The sequence below is a fragment of the Papio anubis genome, chromosome 6, assembly GCF_008728515.1.
Source record: "Papio anubis isolate 15944 chromosome 6, Panubis1.0, whole genome shotgun sequence".
Classification (NCBI taxonomy): Eukaryota; Metazoa; Chordata; class Mammalia; order Primates; family Cercopithecidae; genus Papio; species Papio anubis.
The window spans coordinates 13,204,585-13,224,407 of record NC_044981.1 but is presented as its reverse complement, the minus strand read 5'-3'; the positions used below and the strand labels follow the sequence as shown (position 1 = coordinate 13,224,407).

The 19,823-nt window shown below is 42.5% G+C and overlaps 1 protein-coding gene, 1 long non-coding RNA gene and 1 other non-coding gene across 27 annotated transcripts in view; 1 reads left to right on the top strand and 2 right to left on the bottom strand.

Moving 5' to 3' along the window:
* The window catches only part of PHACTR1 (phosphatase and actin regulator 1), a 576,315-nt gene that overhangs the window by 59,125 nt on the left and 497,367 nt on the right, over positions 1-19,823 (bottom strand). For all 22 annotated transcript variants that reach the window (XM_021936598.2, XM_021936599.2, XM_021936597.2 and 19 more), the window contains one exon: positions 1,844-2,091. In XM_021936598.2, the coding sequence (XP_021792290.1) occupies positions 1,844-2,091 (248 nt within the window). The remainder of the gene's footprint in view (positions 1-1,843; positions 2,092-19,823) is intronic.
* On the top strand, positions 16-17,661 carry LOC103883476. Of its 4 annotated transcripts, XR_004184517.1 has the most exons (7): positions 16-413; positions 2,504-2,664; positions 3,285-3,413; positions 13,763-13,932; positions 15,516-15,669; positions 16,737-16,911; positions 17,619-17,661. It is a non-coding gene; the product is annotated as an uncharacterized LOC103883476 (long non-coding RNA). The 4 variants fall into 4 exon arrangements; XR_004184518.1 differs by lacking the exon at positions 17,619-17,661 and having other exon boundaries at positions 2,494-2,664; positions 16,737-17,009; XR_004184519.1 differs by lacking the exon at positions 17,619-17,661 and having other exon boundaries at positions 17-413; positions 13,811-13,932; positions 16,737-17,009.
* On the bottom strand, positions 15,513-15,673 carry LOC116275619. The gene has a single exon (XR_004184722.1). It is a non-coding gene; the product is annotated as a U1 spliceosomal RNA (small nuclear RNA).

Below are 19,823 nucleotides of genomic sequence, written 5' to 3'. Positions count from 1 at the left end.
CTTTAACACCTGAAAGTGGTTAAGGCCTCAGTTCCTAGAGTTCCTGCCATTGCCACACACTCTACCCCCCTAGCACTGTGTGGGGCACATGGACAGCACACGGGGAGCCTGTGATTGGGTCTCTGCTCTCCAGGAATGCCTAGCATGCAGGCGACATCACAAAGGAGGGCAGGACTGGCTGTGGGGTGCAGTGGACTGCAAAGGGGGAGACAGGACAGAGGCCTTTAGCAATTAGGGGAAGTTTCTCGAGGAGGAGGGGCTGACACCTGAAGCAGAGATGAGAGTCCAGCAGGCAGCAGGTGGGCGGGGATCTGTGTCTGCAAAAGTTCAGGGGTGAAGGCTACACCAGGAAATCTCAAGAGACAGAAAAGATCAACTACACTGGAGCTGGGGGCATGTGAAGGAGAAAAAAGGTAGGTGGACAAAGTGGGGCTGGTTGGGGGTGGGAGTGGAGGTGAGGGCTTTGAAACAGGCAATATCCTGGGGTGAGTTTTTTCTTTTTAACCCCAGGGTTTCTGAGCAGCTGAGGCAGGGCTTCCCTACATCTGGTATAAATCAGTGGTTCTCAACCAGTGGTGATTTTGCTCCCCAGGGGACACCTGGCAATATCTCAAGGCATTTTTGGTTGTCAAAACTAAGGTGGCAGGCAGAGGGTGCTACTGGCATCTAGTGGACAGAGGCCAGGGATGCCTGTAAACACCCCACAGTGCACAGTATGGCCCCCACCAAAGAGTTATCTGGTCCCACATGCCGGGAGTGCTGAGGTTGAGAAACCCCGTTATAAAACATTCAGTTCTCTGGATACTGAACAGCAAAACAGGGGCTGAGCAGTTGCTCCCTCCATTCATGGATCATTGAGGTCTTTGGCTGCCCTGTGTGGTTCTTTCCTTGACATCATTTGGATCCCTTCATAGCTTGCCAGGTCTCACACGGAGCCAGCTATTTGAAGCCTGGTAAGTAGAGAGCAAGAGAAAATGCCAGCAGGCAACAAGTCTGAGGATGCCTTTGGGCTTTATTGTGTAGTGCTTTTCTTCTTTCTTCCTCCGTTGGTTTTAGAATATAGGCTTTAGAATGTGACAGAGCCTGCATCAAACCCCAGCATTGCCCCTTAGCAGATGTGAGGCCCTGGGCCTGTGCCTTGCTTCTCCATTTTCTGCCCTTATCTGTAAAATGAGGCAATAGCGTCCATGCCTCAGGGTTGTGAGATGTAGGTGAGAGATTAAAACCATAGCCCATTGTCAGGCACACAGTACATGTTCAATGCACGGTTGCTATTCTCGTTAGTTCATTTATTAAAAAGTTGGCCAAATATCAGGCTGTACTCACGTAACTAAAATTTATTTACTGTTCATGGCTAGAGTGATAGGTTTTGAACTTTGCTTTCTTCATTTTTTCTCTTGTCTCTTAGCACATTTAAAGGTCATAAATAAGAAATTTAAATTGAGGCCTTCAAAGTTGCTGAGGTATGCTTAAAAACTGAATTTGTTGCATATACAGTGGGTAGTATTTGAGTGTTTGCTAGACAGACAGAGTTTTAAACTTCTTTTTTTTTTTTTTGGGTCGCGGGAGAAGTTGCATCCTAAGGGAAGCAACAAAGAATAAGCCGTTTAAAGAGGTAGGAAGTGGTGGTAATTTTTAGAGCTAGGAGGGCATTTACCCTCTCTTCTTACTGATGTAGGAACTGAGGCCCCAAGAGGTAGACTAAGCTGCCCTACGACCCAGGACCAGTCAACACCAGAGTGGGGATTAGAACCCAGAATGCTGGGCTGCTGGGTCCGCTCTCTGCTCTCTTTCCACAATAGCATGCTTCCCCACCCCTGGTGAAGAGTTAAGATGAACGCACTGGTGTATAATGAGCTGTCATCGTCTTCGTCCTCCTCCTCTTCCTCCTCTTCTCTTGTGTACAGGCAAGAAGAGTCTTCGTAGTCTGACTCGTGAGGCACATTTTCTTTATTGTCATCACATTCAATCACAACAGTTGGCACTTGTCTTATTTCTGGAAGGCCCATAGGTCCTGCTTTGGTGACCCCGTCACCCGAGTGCAACCCAGAGCTGTGGTAAGAAGTGGAACAGGGGACCCGCTGCTCAGAGCTGTTTAAAGACAAGGAGGAAAGAGGAAATTCATTTTGGCTAACGTGCTCTATAAATGCATCAAAACTATTTTAAAACTCAGTTGTTTAGTCCTAAGAGACAAAGGGTCTACTGGACAAGTAACGTTCCACTGCTCATCTTACAGGGAATCATTTTAAGACAGCACCATTTCCTGATGGGAATAGAAAATAATAAATGCAGCTCCTCGTGAGTGGTGTGATGGTTGCACAATGATGTGAACGTACTTAATGTCATTGAACTGTATGCTTTAGAATGGTGAAGATGGCAAATTTTATGTTATCTGTATTTGCCATAATTAAAAAAATTAAAAGCAAAGGTAAAGCATTAATCCGATAGTGAAGCTTCAGTTTCAGGAGAGAAAGATAATAATTGAGGTTCTAGTTTTCTAAAGCTACACAGGGCGACTGATGGGGACTGAGTGTGTGAAAGACTGAAATGCTGTGGCTGGAGATGCTGAGAAAGGGAAGAGGGGGATGGACAGAAGGCCGGAGACCCATGCATGACATCGTCAGCGATGACCTACAGAAAGTGATCTCCCACAGGGAGCCACAGGTAATGCCAGTCTGGATATTTTGCAGGTCAGCTTTCTAAGAGGCATCGAGGATGATGTTTTTGGTTCTACTTCTTAAGTTGAACCAACTTGGATCAAATATCTTTATTAACTAAAAAAGCTATACTGCTGGGCGTGGTGGCTCATGCCTGTAATCGCAGCACTTTGGGAGGCCAAGGCAGGCGGATCATGGGGTCAAGAGATTGAGACCATCCTGGCCAACATGGTGAAACCCCATCTCTACTAAAAATACAAAAATTAGCTGGGCGTGGTGGCACACACCTGTAGTCTCAGCTACTTGGGAGGCTGAGGCAGGAGAATCACTTGAGCCTGGGAGGCAGAGGTTGCAGTGAGCTGATATCATGTCACTGCACTCCAGCCTGGCAACAGAGCAAGACTCCATATCAAAAAGAAAAAAAAAAAATCTATACAAGTTTGTTGTTCGAAAGTTAGTAAATGCATGTCATCAAAAATAAAGAAAATAATTATTTTCTGAATCCTCTAGCTGAGGATTATGTAGTAACTTAGAACCCTTTTTATGACGGGCTTTGCATGAAATCTAGCAAGTATCATAAGAATATGAAGCCAGAAACCACAGTTAAATTTTGTAATTCTTTTTCAGATTAACTGGAAGTGGAATTTATATCTTTCATTTAAGGAATTTCTAAACACAGGAAACTCAATGCATTTTACCATCCAAAAGTGTTTGACATGCATAAGGAAATGGAGCATGAGGTTATACTATATATCAGTAAGTTCTACATTTGAATATTTTATCCAAAAGAAATCTGACTTAGGACATATGAATACATGCCTCTCCTCTGAAACTTTCAATTATGCTTTAAATTATTGCTATGCCTAACGTAAATTCAATTAACTTCCTTCCTTCCATTGTTTCCAAAGAGCTGTTTTTCTCTTTGTAGTTTTCACATAACTCTTCAGTGACACAAATGGAAAAATCTAGTTAACACATTATGAGCTATGATGTACAACGCAATGAACTAAATCAACTTAAAAAAAGCCAACTACTGAATAGTATTAAATCATATATTTATAAAAATGCAGCATCTTATTAGTGGTTTACCACATTAGTGGTTTACGTCGGTCCATTTCCCACCTAATTTAATACAAATGACAATGGGAGCAGGAGGGTGAAGTCCCCAGAGTGGCAAAGGGTGATGGGAGTGGGGCTAGGGACTTGGTGCTCACCCTGCAAAAGCAGCCCTTTTATCAGTGACAGCCACTCCATTCCAACTGCGCTTGGATTTCCACATTGGGTATTATAGGAAGTAAGGATGGAAGAGGCAAAAAAATGTAATTCCATGGCTCATATTTTGCCCAAATCCTGTCTTTCCTCTCTCCACTTTCTAATTAGCAATGGTTTAATTAGCAATGGTTCTTATAAAGGCACAGAGCTAGGGATAATGGAAGCCGGGAGCTGGGGATGAAAGCAGTCAATAGATATTCTCATTTGGTGGGAAGAATCTTTTAAGGAAAAAAGTTGGAAACCAGAAAGCATGAGTTTCCTTAAGGTAGAAGGCTCCAAGTTGATTCAAGAAGATAAAGAAGAGAAAAAAACGCAAAGGAAGATAAGAAACTCCACCTCATAGGTAGTGTGTGATCAACAAGAGGCTGTGGTTTCTTCTCTTTCAAAGATACACGGGCAGCGTGAGACCTTCTTAAATAGGATCGGATTAAATGGAGGACAGCTGGCTACTTTGAAAGGTACCAGGTACCATGCTACTGGGTTTGTCAAATAGGGATTGGTCAAGTGGCCAATGACTGCCTGTTGGGGCACTAGAGAAACAGCTAAAGACCTCTGGGACCAATCAGGTCATCTTCTTGATGTGTGAACCCTAGCATGTTCTTAAATGCCTAATTTTCCTTAAGAATGAAGGAGGTAGCTAGGTGAATCCACCAAAAGAATTGTAAAACATTCTATTAATAAATATCCACTGAATGCCAACTATACATCAGGAAGAGTCCTGAGAAGAAGACAAATGCCCCGATAAACCCACCCCTTTTGTAACTATGGAGAACCACAGGAGAGCAAGAAAAGAAAGGAGAGTACAGGAGTTAGCTGAGAAGGAGGCTGGGAAGGTTAACATGTGGCCTCAGTTTGGGGAGTCAAGACAGATCTGGGTCCATGTTTTGCCACTTACTGTCTTCTTGACACTGGCCACATTGTTTAACCTCTGAATCTTGGCTTCCTCAACTGCAAAACGGGGTAAATCATGCCTTTTTTGTAGGGCTGGTGCATGTGAAGTCACCTGTTGACACGGCCTCAAATGCGACCCTCACTGGTTATTGACAGACATGGCCTTTCAAGTGGTTTCACAGCATGCTCAGTTTCAGTCCAGTCTCCAGAGCTGTTGGAGCGACTTTCTAAAACTCGGATCTAAGAGCCTCACCCAAGAGAACTTTGAAAGCCTCTCAAGTCTACAAAACTACTGCTCTGGGAGTGATGCAAATGAAAATTCAGTTAACGCATGATGAACTGTACTATTTGAGGCAAAGAACCAAATCAACTCAAATGCAGCATCTTATGACACGTGGCCTCTGCCCCGCTGGTGACGGACACCCAGTAGAACATCAGTCTCTGTAGCACGAGTTTTATATAATATAGTTATCCCCTAGATCTGCTCTAAATACAGGCTCTAATTCCAAAAGGAAGGTGAAAACCATTAGCCTGCAAACAGTAGCTTAAACATAGTGTCATGTGCCTGCCACACCCTACATAATTTGGCCCAAATTATTAACACAAACTCATTCCCACTTCTTTACTTCTGTCTCCAAACAACTAACCCCTTGATCACCTGCAACTATGCATTCAATGCTCTTGCCCTGGAATGTGTTCCCAAACCATCTTCACCTCATTCATTCCTATTTCTCAATACTTGTCTCAATCAATGCCTTGCCTGTGTTTACAGGAGAGTCCTCAGGTGTGAAAACCATGATCATCTGTTTGCTTACTATCTTCTCTTCACCACCCAAGGCTGTAGGCTCCTTGGGGCAGAAGCCACATCTTCTGTTTGTATCTGGTTCCTATTACCATGCTTAGTGCCTAGTATTGTGCCTGACACAAAATAGATGCTCAGTAATTGTCTATTGCTTTAGCCGAAGGAAAGAAATACAGGCTGGAATGACTGATGTTTAGGTACATTTGTAAGCAGTTGGCAAAACATGTTCAAAACATATTAACTAAGGGATTGTTTTTTAATTTTCAGAGAGGCATCTAGTGGTGTGCTGCAGGGATGTGGTGCTCTAGACTTGGTTAGCATCTTTATCAATGGCAATGATAAAAAGGGCATCCTCAATGAATAAGTGGAAGAATTGAAGGAGAGAAGGAAAGAAGGGAGAGTGAATAGAGAGAACATTTACTAAATGTGTAATTTTCACCCACAGTGTTGCATTTCACCTTTCCAACAACTGTACAGGACAGCTGCTGTTCTCCCCATTTTACGAAGCAGGAAATTGACGCTCTGAAAGGGTAATTGAATAGGCCCACAAGGACACAGTTGGTAAAGGAAGGGTTTGAAATTTGAACCCACTCTATTACAAATTCTGCATGCAAAAGTTGAACTGTGATACTTATGAGATGTGTTTTTTGATAAAACACAAACCTCACTAAATGTACCCATGCAAGATGGAGGAAATACCATGCCTTGTCAACGTGTGTGAAAAATGGGCATTATTACTTTATAACTATTTTAAGTCCTACTAACTACTGTTCTACCCTGCCATGACCAGGCCACTCCTGGGGCACTGAGTTTAATACTCAGGGCATTCAGGAGACCAATCCATTCATCGATCACCTTGGCTGCTTTTGCACCAAAATAGCAGAGTGGAGTAGTTGCAACAGAGCTGAAAATATTTACTATCTGGTTCTTTACAGAAAATGTTTTCTGAGCCCTGATCCGAACCAATGTTTTCTAAACCTTGATTATACTCCTACCTCCTTAATTTTTTGTATATGGCATCTTTGAAGTCCATTTACACTACTATTTACTTTGTAATTTTTTAAGTCAGTGTGGTACTTTTAAAAAAACTTAAACACTATTGTAACCTCATCCTAAGCAAATGATATCTTTGTAATAACAGGTTTTATATGTAAATCATATAGGTTTATAACATGTTAAGATATATTTTTATATTTGTAATACATATATTTTCAATATTGATATATGCATAAGTGCATATAATATTCAATAAAATATTAAAACTAACAAAAGGTTGTCCTAAACTCATTTTCTGTACCACCAATGATGCAGATATCACGTTTTGGTTAAATGTTGGTCTAGCCCAGGCTTTTTCAACACAGGCATGACTGACATTTTGGGCCAGAAAATTCATTGCTTTGAGAGTTGTCCTGTGCATTGTAGTATACTTAGCAGTACCCCTGGCCTCCACCCACCGGATACCAGCAGCACTTCCTCCAACTGTGACAGCCAAAACAATCTTCAGACATTGCCAAATGTCCTCTGGGGGACGAAAATCATCTCAGATTAGGAGGCACTGGCCTAGAGCATCCACAGTGGCTTTGCTGCTTGCTGCATTCTCAGCACTATACCATGTGAGTCTCCTCAAAAGCCACTTAGGTATTAATTATCAGGAATCTGCAGCATTCGCTGAATGATGAAGAACTGTCCAGATCCTCTCACGTGAGTTCCTGACTTGTCAGGTCTGAGGCTGGCACTCTGGGGGCTGTACCAAGACGCTGATGCTCTTGGGGTTCTACTTACTCAGCTACTTGCACGCCTGCTTTCAGTTCCTGAGCTGTTACCTCATGAATGCAAGAGCTCCAAGCTGATGCTTGAGTGAAACAGGTTTTCTCATTCTGTTGCCCAGATCAGTGATTTACTGAATGACACTCAGTGGCCTGAGAGTCACATCTTCCAGAGTACCTGTCAACCTCCCTGAGGAATTGCTGACTCGTGTAATAAGATCTATTCTAGACCATTCACATCAAAATTCTTTGGCATTAAGCATTTAGTTGGCTTCAGATTCAAATGGACTTCATTGCACATGGGTTGTTTTCACCCTCCCTCTTCCTAAGGGCTAACTAGCTTCTAAAACCACAGGTAAACGTGAAGAATCTCATCCTAACCTCCGAGATGGAGCCTTTGTTCATTCTTTTTTTTTTTTTTTTTTTTGAGACAGAGTCTCACTCTGTCACCCAGGCTGGAGTGCAGTGGCGCGATCTCGGCTTACTGCAACCTCTGCCTCCTGAGTTCAAGCAATTCTCTGCCTCAGCCTCCCAAGTAGCTGGGATTACACGTGCCCACCATCAAGCCCAGCTAATTATTGTATTTTTAGTAGAGGCAGGGTTTCACCATCTTGGCCAGGCTGGTCTTGAATTCCCGACCTCGTGATCCACCTGCCTTGGCCTCCCAAAGTGCTGGGATTACAGGCATGAGCCACTGGGCCCGGCCACCTTTGTTCATTCTAACTGGATTATTGCAGATGATGCCAGAAGTTAACATTTCTAAATGCTCACACTGTCCCATGTGTTGATTTACTTGAGCTTCACAAGGATCCTAAAAGATAGGTACTATTGTGATCTTCCCATTTTAGACGGGAAAACACAAAGGCACGTGGCCAAGGTCACACAACCAGAGGGATGCAGACATTGAATTCAGGCTGTCAGACTATAGGACCTGATCTACTGATGTCACTATATTACTGCCTATGTAGAGGCAGTGGTCCCCCAGTGGCTCCAAACCTTACTCTCCTTCCAGAACCTCCCCCTCCGCATCCACCCAGTCCACCCTCCATTCTGCTTTCAAACCGGTCTGATCATGTAATTCTCCTAATCAAAAGAGTCAGGAAAGGCCTCACTGTAAACTGGGTCAACGCCACCCTCTATAGCATGGACTAAGAGGTGCCTCACGATCTGACCCCCCAACTCCTTTCAATCGCATTTGTTATAATTCTTTACTGTCTCCCCAGTGTTCCAGCCACATCAGACCACATGCCACTGCCCAAGTACACTGTGGACTTTCTTGCCTCCTCCCTCTGCTCCTGCAGTTGTTCCACCCCAGAACTCACCCTTCAGGTTTTGGCCTAGAAAGAGTATCCTGCCTATCCTTCAGGGATGGCTCAAATCTCATTTCATTTGAGCATCCTTTTCTGATTTTTAAAAATGGAAATCAGTCCCTTCTCTGCACATCCATAGCCTCTGTTCCCAGCTTTGTTACAGCATCTGCCACATTATGTTATAATTACAGGCTAAGCATTTACCCCCACCCCCATTAACTGTGAGCCTCTCCAAGACAGAGGCTGATGATCTTCCTGCCTCAACCTCATCATGGCACGTGTGTTTGGAACTGATGGATAAGTTGATCAAATATTTGAATTGAAGTCACACGCAATCAGAGTACATCACATGACATTTCCAATTACTTAATTTGCTAAAATTAGGATCCCTGACCCTTAGATAGAGTCTTGCTGTTGTAGGGAAATTCTCTTTGTGAAAGGAGCATTAGGATTTTGGGAATAGTGCTCTAGAGTTCTTTTGCCTAAGAAGACAATTCGAGGAGCAAAGGCACAGAGATCTGTGCAAGCAAGAGCACGTTGGTATGGTGTGGCCTTCATTCCAGGACTGTGTGTGCACAGAAGAGGTAACAGAGAGAGCTTATGGTATTCCAGTTTCCAATTCTATACTCACAGGCCCTCAGCCCACTTCAATTCAGACTGTCCAAAGTTAGGCTGCTTTGTAAGGTGACGTCATTGAGCTTGATGAGATCTATACGGTTTCCTCTTATACTAACATCCTATAATGAATTTAAACAAAGACCAAAGGCCTTAAATTATTTTCCAGGGGAAAAACAGATGAATTTCTGCTCCCTGTCATCTAGGTAGCACTCAATAACGTCATTTTCTTGACAAATATAAGAGGGATGAACATGCGGAAACTAAAGAGCATTCCATGATGTTCACAGGATGTTGGACAGATGCACCATTTCAGAATATTTCCACACAATGTCTTAAAGATACCAGCGGGTTCCACAGCTCAGGATGAAGGAGCAGGAGCATCTTTCAAAACAACCACACGGCTACCACAGATGGTCCTTTAGTGTCCCATGAAAGTGTGTTGTAAATGTTCATCATCTCATTTAATCGCCACAAAAACTTGCAGAGTTAAGAAGGGTATTGTTATTATCTTGATTTGCATGAATGGGCACATGAAGTCTCTGAGAACACAAGTGATCTCTCGGTGGTGATCACAGCAGGATGTGAACTCAGGTCTTCCCACCCAGGCCCTGTGTTCTTTCCATGAACCATGTTGCCTTCTCCTGGAGAATCAGCAAAGCCCATCATTTTTTCCATAGATGTATATGCTGACTGTGAAATGCAATTTATACTGCAAATTTTAAAAACCATGGAATATAATATTTTTATAACAAAAAGCAAGGATAACAGATGTTCACACAATCCAGCTACTCTCTCGCTATGAATTTTGCTGTGAAGAGTCCCATGATGAGGGCTATTGTGGAACACGTAGGGAGGGGGTTTGAATTCTAGACTTGGGGATACAAGTTTTGTGTAAGTAGCACATGGCTGAGGGTGAGTAGGTGTGCAGAAAGAATAGGCGACAAGAGGGAGGACAGAATAATTACCAGGCTGGATAATCCAGCCTTGCACAATGGAGCGCTGGTGATAAAAAGGGGCATGCGGTGGGTTTCGTGTCTATTGTGGCCACTTTAATGACACATCTCCTGGAGGATAGAGAGGCATCACCACCACACTCCTCCCATGACCCTGCATGATGGTTCTTCAGTGCGCTGTCCCCGCCTGACATCATATTATATATTCATAGGCTTATTACCTGTTGCTCCCACTAATGAGTAAGCTCACAAGGATGAGGACGTTGTTTCGTCCTTATTTTCCCCTAGAGGATGGAACAGCTTAAATGAACAGAAAAGAATGAACAGAAGTATCCCTAAAACAGAAGGCTTGCTATTTGCACAACACTGAAAAGAGATGTATTTGGAAAGCTTGAGAGGAAAATGGCAGTCCCGAATCGATAAAAGGCACACATTTAAAACTGCCTTCCTCTCATCACATCTACAGGACACCTTAGGGAGGTGAAAAGCTGTACTCTCTTCACCTGGTCTTGTTCACACCAAGAATGACCTTTACCAAGACTTCTTCTTGGAACACTCAACTCTTCTCTTTGACTCTGTTAAACTAAGTAGGAGATGCACAGGTTGAGAGCCCGGGCAGATAACCATTTCTGTCTCCCTTCCCTTTTTCTACCATTTCTTTTCTTTTCTTTTCTTTTCTTTTTTTTAATAGCTCATTGCAGCCTTGGACCTTTGGGCTCAAGCAATCCTCCTGCCTCAGTCTCCTGAGTAGCTGGGACTAACAGGTGCATGTCACCGCACCTGGCTAATTTTTTGATTTTTTTTTTGTAGAGATAGGGTCTCGCTATGTTGCCCAGACTGGTCTCAAACTCCTGGGCTCCCGAAGTTGTTAGGATTACAGGAGTGACCCACCGTGCCTGGACTTTTCCTACCATTTCAATGGCTGAATGTTTTTAAGGGATCTCTAGACTTCAAAAATGAAGAGACTGACTTACCTTTCACGTTCATTACTGGATAAGGGTAAAGCACAGACCTTACTTTCAGTCATTCATACAGGAATGAATGCCAAGACATCTACCGTGAGTCCAGGTCATTATAAGAGTCGCTCCCTTTTCAAGGGAGCTTTGTAATAATCACTTTATCTCCATTCCATGGTACAGGCTGATGAGTAGGAAATCACTGTGACCCATCCATGGGAGGAGAATTACTGGCTGGCAAACACCTTTGAAACTGTTGTAGGGAATCAAGTGCAGGTCATAAAATTGAAAATCATTGTCTCTTTTAAATCCTTAATCTTTCTCTAAAATGGGTGGGATCCATTTCACTATCATTTCTAAAGAAAAACATGTAATAAAGGGAATATTGCTTTCTGGTATCTGATTTTAAATGCATCCATTGTTAAAAAAAAAAGACATTAATCTCCTCAAAGGACAGAGAAAATTTATAATCTACAAATATGACACTGAAAACCAAATTAAACTTCAACAGGAACAGCTTTTGTAATTTAGTCTGCACGAGTTAGGAAGAGAGTTTTCAGAGGAGAGAGAGAACAATCAGCCACTTTCCTCCTGGAGACCAAAAATGTGTGAGAAATTATGCTGCAGATTGCAGTGCCTGAGGCTGAAAAATAGCAGAAATAACCACTGTAGCCCAAGAAAATAGTTAATCAGCTTCTTTTTAGGAAAGCAGGCATACATTGTGTGGTTTATCATGGCCTAGGATTGGCCTTCTAAGATAAGACATGTAACATTAAAGCTTTTGTTTTTTGTTGAACTTTAGTCAGCAAGAAACTATGCTGTTCTATATATAGACAAGGGCACTGAGCCTTCCTGAATAGAAAACGTATTTTGAGTTTTTTTTTTCCAACAGTGGTAATGGATTTAAATTAATTTGTTCACAGCCTCTGTCCTTTCAGGGACCAATGAATGACCCACATTTCTGAAATACTGTCTGGGATTGGGATGTGATGAACAAAACCATAAGACACACAGAGTCTGACCAACAGCCCATCCCTCCCAGCACTCTCTATTTCTGATGGAGGAACCAGCGGTGGCTTTTCTATTTGACTTTGTCCCTAGACGCTGGTGGGTGTTCTAGCATGCTTGGTTGAGCATGGGTACTAAAAAGGCAGGACACAGAGTCAGCAGGACTGCGCAAGTCCCAGTTGGACCATTCGCTAACCTAGTCTCTTGGTCTTTGGCTCCTCATCAGTTAAATGGAGAAACCTAGGTGCCCACCTCACAGGCAATTGCGAAATTAGAAGGCAATGCCGGTGCAGTGTGCTTCCTGGACATCAACGCTGAGAGCTGCTGTTTTAACTAGGAGTGCATGTCAACACCAACAATTTATCATAAATTAGTCATTATAGATATTACCCGCTAATTTATTAAAATATTTCCTTTAGTATTTTAATAGTTTTGATTCACAAAACTTTCTGGACAACGGTTTCTAAGATCAAATAATCAATATTTGTGCACTGGAAAAGGGCAGGATTTCTATTGAAGGAAACAAAAAAAAAATCAAAAGCAGATTCACTTTCTTTTGAAAACACACTTCCTTTTTTTTTCATCTTCTTAGCCTTAAAAAGGTGTTAATGGTTTGTACGGTCTCATTTTAACTTTCCTTAAACAATTAACTTAGGAAATTGGTTAGACAATTTCCTTGCCAACCTTATAGGGAAGGACAGGTCTTGCTCATAATGACATGACTTTGCACTAAAACCACATCTGTACCTTGGAATAGCAGTTAAATCTGAAAAACAACATGTACGTGTAGCCAATTAAAGATGATAAATATAGGCTTTAAAAGCAAATAACTGACCTAAAGTAAGAGATTGACAGTGCTGGCTTCCAAGGGGCAAGGACAAATGTCTAACTGGAATTGTGTGAGATGTTGAGGAGATGATCATCACCATAAGAAGAGAATCTTTCCCTGGAAACATATTTCATATAACAATGTAGGCCATTTGTTATGTCATGAAGAAACACGGAACTTCACAGCAACACCACTTCACAAGCAGATAACACCTAGGTATTCAGAGTTTCATTCTTGCTGAGGCACTGATTCACATCTGTGTATTATCAGGGAACACCCTGATTAGCAGGTGAAACATTACAGACACAAGCCAATACAATAATTATGTTAGACTGTTAAGGCTAAAAGAAACCCTAGGGATCATCTAGTTTAGCAGCCAGAATTATTCTTTAGAATTTCCTGTGACCTTTGAGGCAACATGAAGAAAAGTAATTGTCACCATGAAATGTATTTATCTAAGGATTATAAATTGTATTACACTCTTTGAAAGGCCTAAAAATAATCATGGGATAATAGAATTCTAGAGCTTGGAGGGATTTCGGGGTCTACTGATTTCAATTTCTTCTGTCCAATGTAAAAACTATTCCTTTTTCAATATTCTTGACAAATTAATCTCCAGCTAATATGTAAATGCAAAAAGGGGACATTATAAGAAATAATAAACTATTTGTATGAACTTATCAATGTCATTATTTTAAAGGAAAGATTGCTTTGTCATTCTGTGCCTATTACAATGCTTGGCATGCAGTGATCAATGGGTGTTGCTAAGAGTTCAAGACGATTCTGGAACTTTCCTGCATCTAGTTGACCATCCAGATTGGACTGGCTTATCCATGCTAACACAGATGTACATCAAATATGCCAGCAGAGGTAAAGCCATTCTATTTCTCCAAAATTTTACATGAGAGTTAACCTACTTCAATATATCTAATCTGCAGTTACAGAGTTGAATATGTCCTTAGCAGCTGATCCCACCTGTATGTTTTTTCTCTACATAAATACATGAGTAAACCATTTGGGACTCCTGTTGGCCTGATTTTTCTTAAAAATCTTCAGTGTCCTCTCTGTTGGTTCTTCCTTATATCTGATTACAATGTTACGTCATCAATCTCATTCTCTATGCTATGTCTTCTAAAAACCTGGAGAATAAATGCCAACTTCCTTTTCTTATCAAAAACCTCATTCACTATCTGGAGATAGTACATCACCCCTTCCTCTAATCTGCCTAAATGTTCTCTCATTCCCTTTCTCCTCTCCATCTGGTTATTCCTTTCTTTTAGCTTTTAGTTTAAATGCAGTTCTTCAGAGAAGACAACTCCGAATTTCATAGACCAGTTGACATTCCTGTTGCCCATTCTTCTCCTTCCCTGTACTCTCACAGGTACTGATCTGCCCAGTCTATACTCCCAGCAGGTTCTAAGCTGCACTGAGGGTATCTTCTGTATTTTGTTCACTGTTACATCCCCAGTGCCAAGCACGGAGCCTGGTCTAAAAAATGCACTGAGCAAAGAATTGGTGGATCTTCTGTTTGCTAAGCAAACACAGGTACCATCCTTTCTTTTCGCAGGGCCTGTTTTCATTCAAGATTTACAAGTCAGTAATTGCCTGAAATTTTTTTCCTGGCAAATATCAGAGCTTTCTTCATCTAGCTGCTCAGGGACTTTGGACGGGAAGAGGTAGATAAAGAATGAATTTATTAGAAATGTATTTACTTTTTCATTTATAAGGCCCATAGGTGGCAATTTCCATCAGAACTAAATGTATGGTACTTAAAATTTTCCTAAACTAAAACTCACTGGGTGTAAATAAGGCATCATTAAAAATATCTACTGATATTTTGCATCAGTTGATAGCATGCATGAATGATACCAGTAGCAAAAACTCGTTCATATTTTGCCTTTTTAGATCAAACTCAGAGATTTCAATTATTCTTCCCATGTGAACTCACCTGGTCTACCAACACACTCCTTCCTCTAATCCGTCTAGGATGTACCAGCATTGCCTTTCTCCTCCTTACATGATTGCTCCTATTTTTGAGGTCTCAGCATAAAATGCTGGAAGTTAACTTTCAGGTTTAGTTTGAGGACACCGGATAGAGCTGGACTATCAAATACGATTCCCTACACCTTAGCAATCTTAGCATCCCTACCTTAGCTGAGGATGATAACCTCTCTCCCATTTTATCATTCATTAAGGATTTGCTCCAAGAGAATTAATAAGAAGGGAAAATGTACTTCAATGATGACTTAGGTTCATAATCAAAATTATAGTACCTGGAGCTCTAGTTTGATATTACCAGACATGACAAGCAAAGACCTAGGTTTAACTTGAAGGGAGGAACTTTGTATGTTGCTTCTAACATCAAACACAACACAACAGGAATGGCCCAACTGGGGAAGCAGGAGTGGATCCACACAAAAGCCTGTTTCTTTTCTTTCTTTGTTTTTTTTCAGGGGAAAGCACGAACACAGTCCCCCACTACCACAAATTATGCAGTCAAGTTTCCCACATTTGGGAAAGTCACAGGGGTCAGCACATACGGAGTGCAATGAATAAGCCTGCCTGGGAAAACGACCTTTGTGATCATGTATCTCCACTGCCAGATAAGTATGCAAAAGCCTGTTTCTATAATTGAGACAGTTTATAACAAAACATTGATCATAATAGTAAGATATTTTTCTATTTCAAAGATTAGAGTAACTTTGAATGAAACCCACTCCACAAATAGTTTCAGAATACTTCCTACATGAGAGGTACTATGGCAGATTAAGGGTCGAGAGCCACTGTGGCCCATTTGTGCTGCTATAATAAAATACCCGAGACTGGGTAATTTAAAAAGAACAGAAATGTGTTTCCTCACAGTTCTGGGGGCTGGAAAGTCCAAGATCAAGGCGCTGGCATGTTTGGCTGTCTGGTGAGGGCTGCATCCCCCGGCTGGGAGAAATGCAGCATCCTCCCACGGTGGGAGGCCAAGAGAGCTTTATGCTGCTGTTTGAAGTCCCTTTCACAAGGGTCTTAATGTCATTCACGAGGGAGGAGCCCTCACGGCCTAATCATATCTTAAAGGTCCCACTTGTTAATACTATCACATTGGCCATTAAGTTTCAACTCCTGAATTTTGGAAGAGAGATACTCAAACCATACCATATGGGCAGACAAGGATGGTTCTTGTCCACATTAAAGAGAGAATATCTAGAGAAACACATAACCTGACGCAAGCATGCAAAAGGGGTGTGTGCAGGAGGGCAGAGCTCTGTATAGGAATCTGAGAAGGGATCACAGAGGACCTGGTATTTTAATAATGTCTTGAAGAACAAGAATTTTTCTTTGCAAAAGAAGCTGCTGTGGGTAGTAGAGGACGGGATGGAAGAGAATGCATTCCAAACAGAGGGAATAGTTCAAATTGTTAGAATAAAGAAAATATAAAAGGTTAAAGACCACTAATACTGCTTAATATTTATATAACATATGCCTTGTGAGAACTCAATCCATCGATAGGAAGCAGATTAATAAGCGAAAGAATATCACTGTAGCTACGAGAGGCTCTCCATTCATTCAGTTATTTTTTCACTCACTCACTCACTCAAACCTATAAGCCAGGCCCTGTTGTAGGCACTCTGGATACAGTCATAAACAAAACAGTTCTTGCCCTTGTGGACTGTATGTTCTATTAGGTGAGAAGAGCAACAAACTGAACAAAAGGCAAATGACACAAAATATTAGATGGTGAAAAATGCTTTGATAAGAATACAAGGAGCTGGGGAACAGGCCGGGTTGCGAGGACGGTTGCCATTTTGAACAGGAAGGGCCTCGTTGAGGACGTGACATTTGAGTAGAGACCCGGGGCAGGTGAGTGTAGGAGCCCTGAGGATATCTGAGGGAAGGGCAATCCATCCAGGGGAACAGACAGTGCCAAGGCCCCATCAGGAGGCATCTAGCATGTCCAAGAATGTGCGAGAATGGCGGGAAGGTTGCTGTGTGAGGGAGGAGGGAGCAACACAGAGGGGAGCCGATGAAGCGAGGGAGACCACAGGGGCAGTCAGTAAATACTCAGGTTTCAACCCCTGAATTTTGGAGGAGAGATGCTCAAACCATAGCAGATGAGGAGACAAGGACGGTTCCTGTCCACATTAAACAGAGAATATAGAGAGAAACACATAACCCAATGCAAGGGTGCAACAGGGGTGTGTGCAGGAGGGCAGAGCTCTGTACCAGAATCAGAACGGGTCACAGAGGACCTGGAATTTTACTAATGTCTTGAAGAGTAAGTAGATTTTTCTTTGCAAGAGAACTGGGAGTGGGAGTGGCCTTCTGGGTCATGGGGAGGATTTCGCTTTTTACTCTTAGCGAGCTGGATGGTAACAGGAGCATTTTGGGCACAGCCATTGTTAAGAGCTGAGCTGTGTCCCCAGATAAATTTGTACGTTGAAGTCCTAAGTCCCAGTGCCTCAGAATGTGACTGTATTTGGAAGTAGGGTCTTTAAGGAGGTGAGGGAGTTACAATGATGTCACTGGTGTGGGCCCTAATCCACCATCACTGGTGTCCTTATAAGCAGAGATGAGGAACAGCCACACACAGAGGGAAGACCACGTGAGGACACAGAGAGAAGACACCACCTATACAAGCCAAGGAGAGAGGCCCCGGGAGAAACAAACCCTGCTGACATCTTGATCTCAGACTTCGAGCCTCCAGAACTGAAAGACAATAAATTTCTGTCATCTAAGTCACCCATTCTGTGTGTGTGTGGTTTTTTTTTTTTTGAGATGGAGTCTTGCTCTGTCACCCAGGCTGGAGTGCAGTGGCGTGGCCTGGACTCACTGCAAGCTCCGCCTCCCGGGTTCATGCCATTCTCCTGCCTCAGCCTCCCAAGTAGCTGGGACTACAGGTGCCTGCCACTATGCCTGGCTCATTTTTTATATTTTTAGTAGAGACGGAGTTTCACCGTGTTAGCCAGGATGGTCTCAATCTCCTGACGTCGTGATCCGCCCGCCTCGGCCTCCCAAAGTGCTGGGATTACAGGCGTGAGCCACCATGCCCGGCCGTGTGTGGTTTTTTTGTAAAGGCAGTCCTAGCAGACGAAGACAGTCACTATCTGACTTTCTCAAACCCTGTCTCCTGGGCTGCTGTGGTGGGGACAGGCTGCAGAGCAGATGTGGACGCAGAAGAACAGGTGGGGGAAACTGCAGCAAGCCAGGCAAGGCCGACTGAGGTTCAGGCCGGGGAAGCAGGAGCACGTGGAAGTGTTGATCTTATCTCTGTGTGTGTACAGTGTGGACCAGATAGGATTTGCAGACGGTCAGATGTGGGGGACCAGAGAAAGGAAAGGGTCAAGGGTGACTCCAGGTTTTTGGCATGAGTGACTGAGAGTATGAAGTTGCCTCTAATTGAGAAGGGAAAGACTTCTTTAAAGTGCAGTCCATTAAGAATCTTCCTAAAATTCTTTCAGGGTCAACATGGGTCCACATTCCACCTTCATTTTACTAATAGGAGACTAGAACACATAGAACAGAGCAGCCGAATTAAGATCAGAAAGAAAAGGAGTCCTGATTAGGACTTTACATCTGACTTCTAGGATCGATGCCAACTAGATCATGGAGCTTACTGCAGATATTTAAAAATAAAAACACTGCATCATCTTTGAAATGATAACAAAGGCATAAAAATGATACAATGGACGCTGGGGACTCAGGGGGAAGGGTGCGAGGCAGGTGAGGGATAAAAGACTACACATTGGGTACAGTGTACACTTCTCAGATGATGGGTGCACCCAAACCTCAGAAATCACCACTAAAGAACTTATCCATGTAACCAAACACCACCTGTTCCCCAAAAACTATTGAAATAAAAATAAAAATAAATAAAAGGTCTTTCCACAACGGGGTCACTAAATAACCATGAATTCAACTCTTTAATGACTTTAAGAAAAGCTTGTTTCTTAAAAACAAGAGTAAAGGCTAGCAAAGATTTAAGTACAAAAATGTGAAAAAATGCAGTGTTATTTGTTAGAATGGAAAGTTGAGGGGAAATCTAAACGCAAAAAAAAATTTGAAATGATAAAACATCACCTTCAAAAAGATGTGGCTCACCACAAAAAGTGTGAGGGGAATGAAGATAATCTAATTTGAGGAAACTTACCCAAACAAACAAAAATCTCCAACAAGGTTGGATCAAAACCATTCTAGCGTCACTGAAGACAAATTTTCCATGCTGGCTAATGTTCAACACCATTTGTTAGCTGCTTACTGTGTGACATGCAATCACCTCACTGATTGGATTCATTAAATAATCTGATCCTCACAAATGACCCTAATGAGGCTGCTGGCATTATGATTATCTTTATTTTACAGACAAGGCATGAAAATCAAAAAGAGGTTGAGCTACACGCTTTGGGTCACACAGCTAATACGTGGTGTGTCTAAGATTCAAACTCTGGCAGTTAATTCTGGAACCCACATACTTGGTCCTGAAGTAGGGGTGGGTGATGTCACCAGCTTGGCCCCCACTGCCTAGGGCAGCCCTGTGATTCTGAATAAATATGACCCTTTAAATTTGCTTCAGGTGAACTCTAGCTCCTTCCCCCAAATCTTGTGAGCCAAAGCTGTAAATAAACACACCATTGTTTAGTGCCATCAAGCAGGCTTAGGCAGGGTAATGTCTAAGAACTTCTCTGCAGGTGTGTGCCATGGCTTACACCTGTAATGCCAGAACTTTGGAAGGCTGAGGCAGGAGGATCACTTTAGACCATGAGTTTGATGCCAGC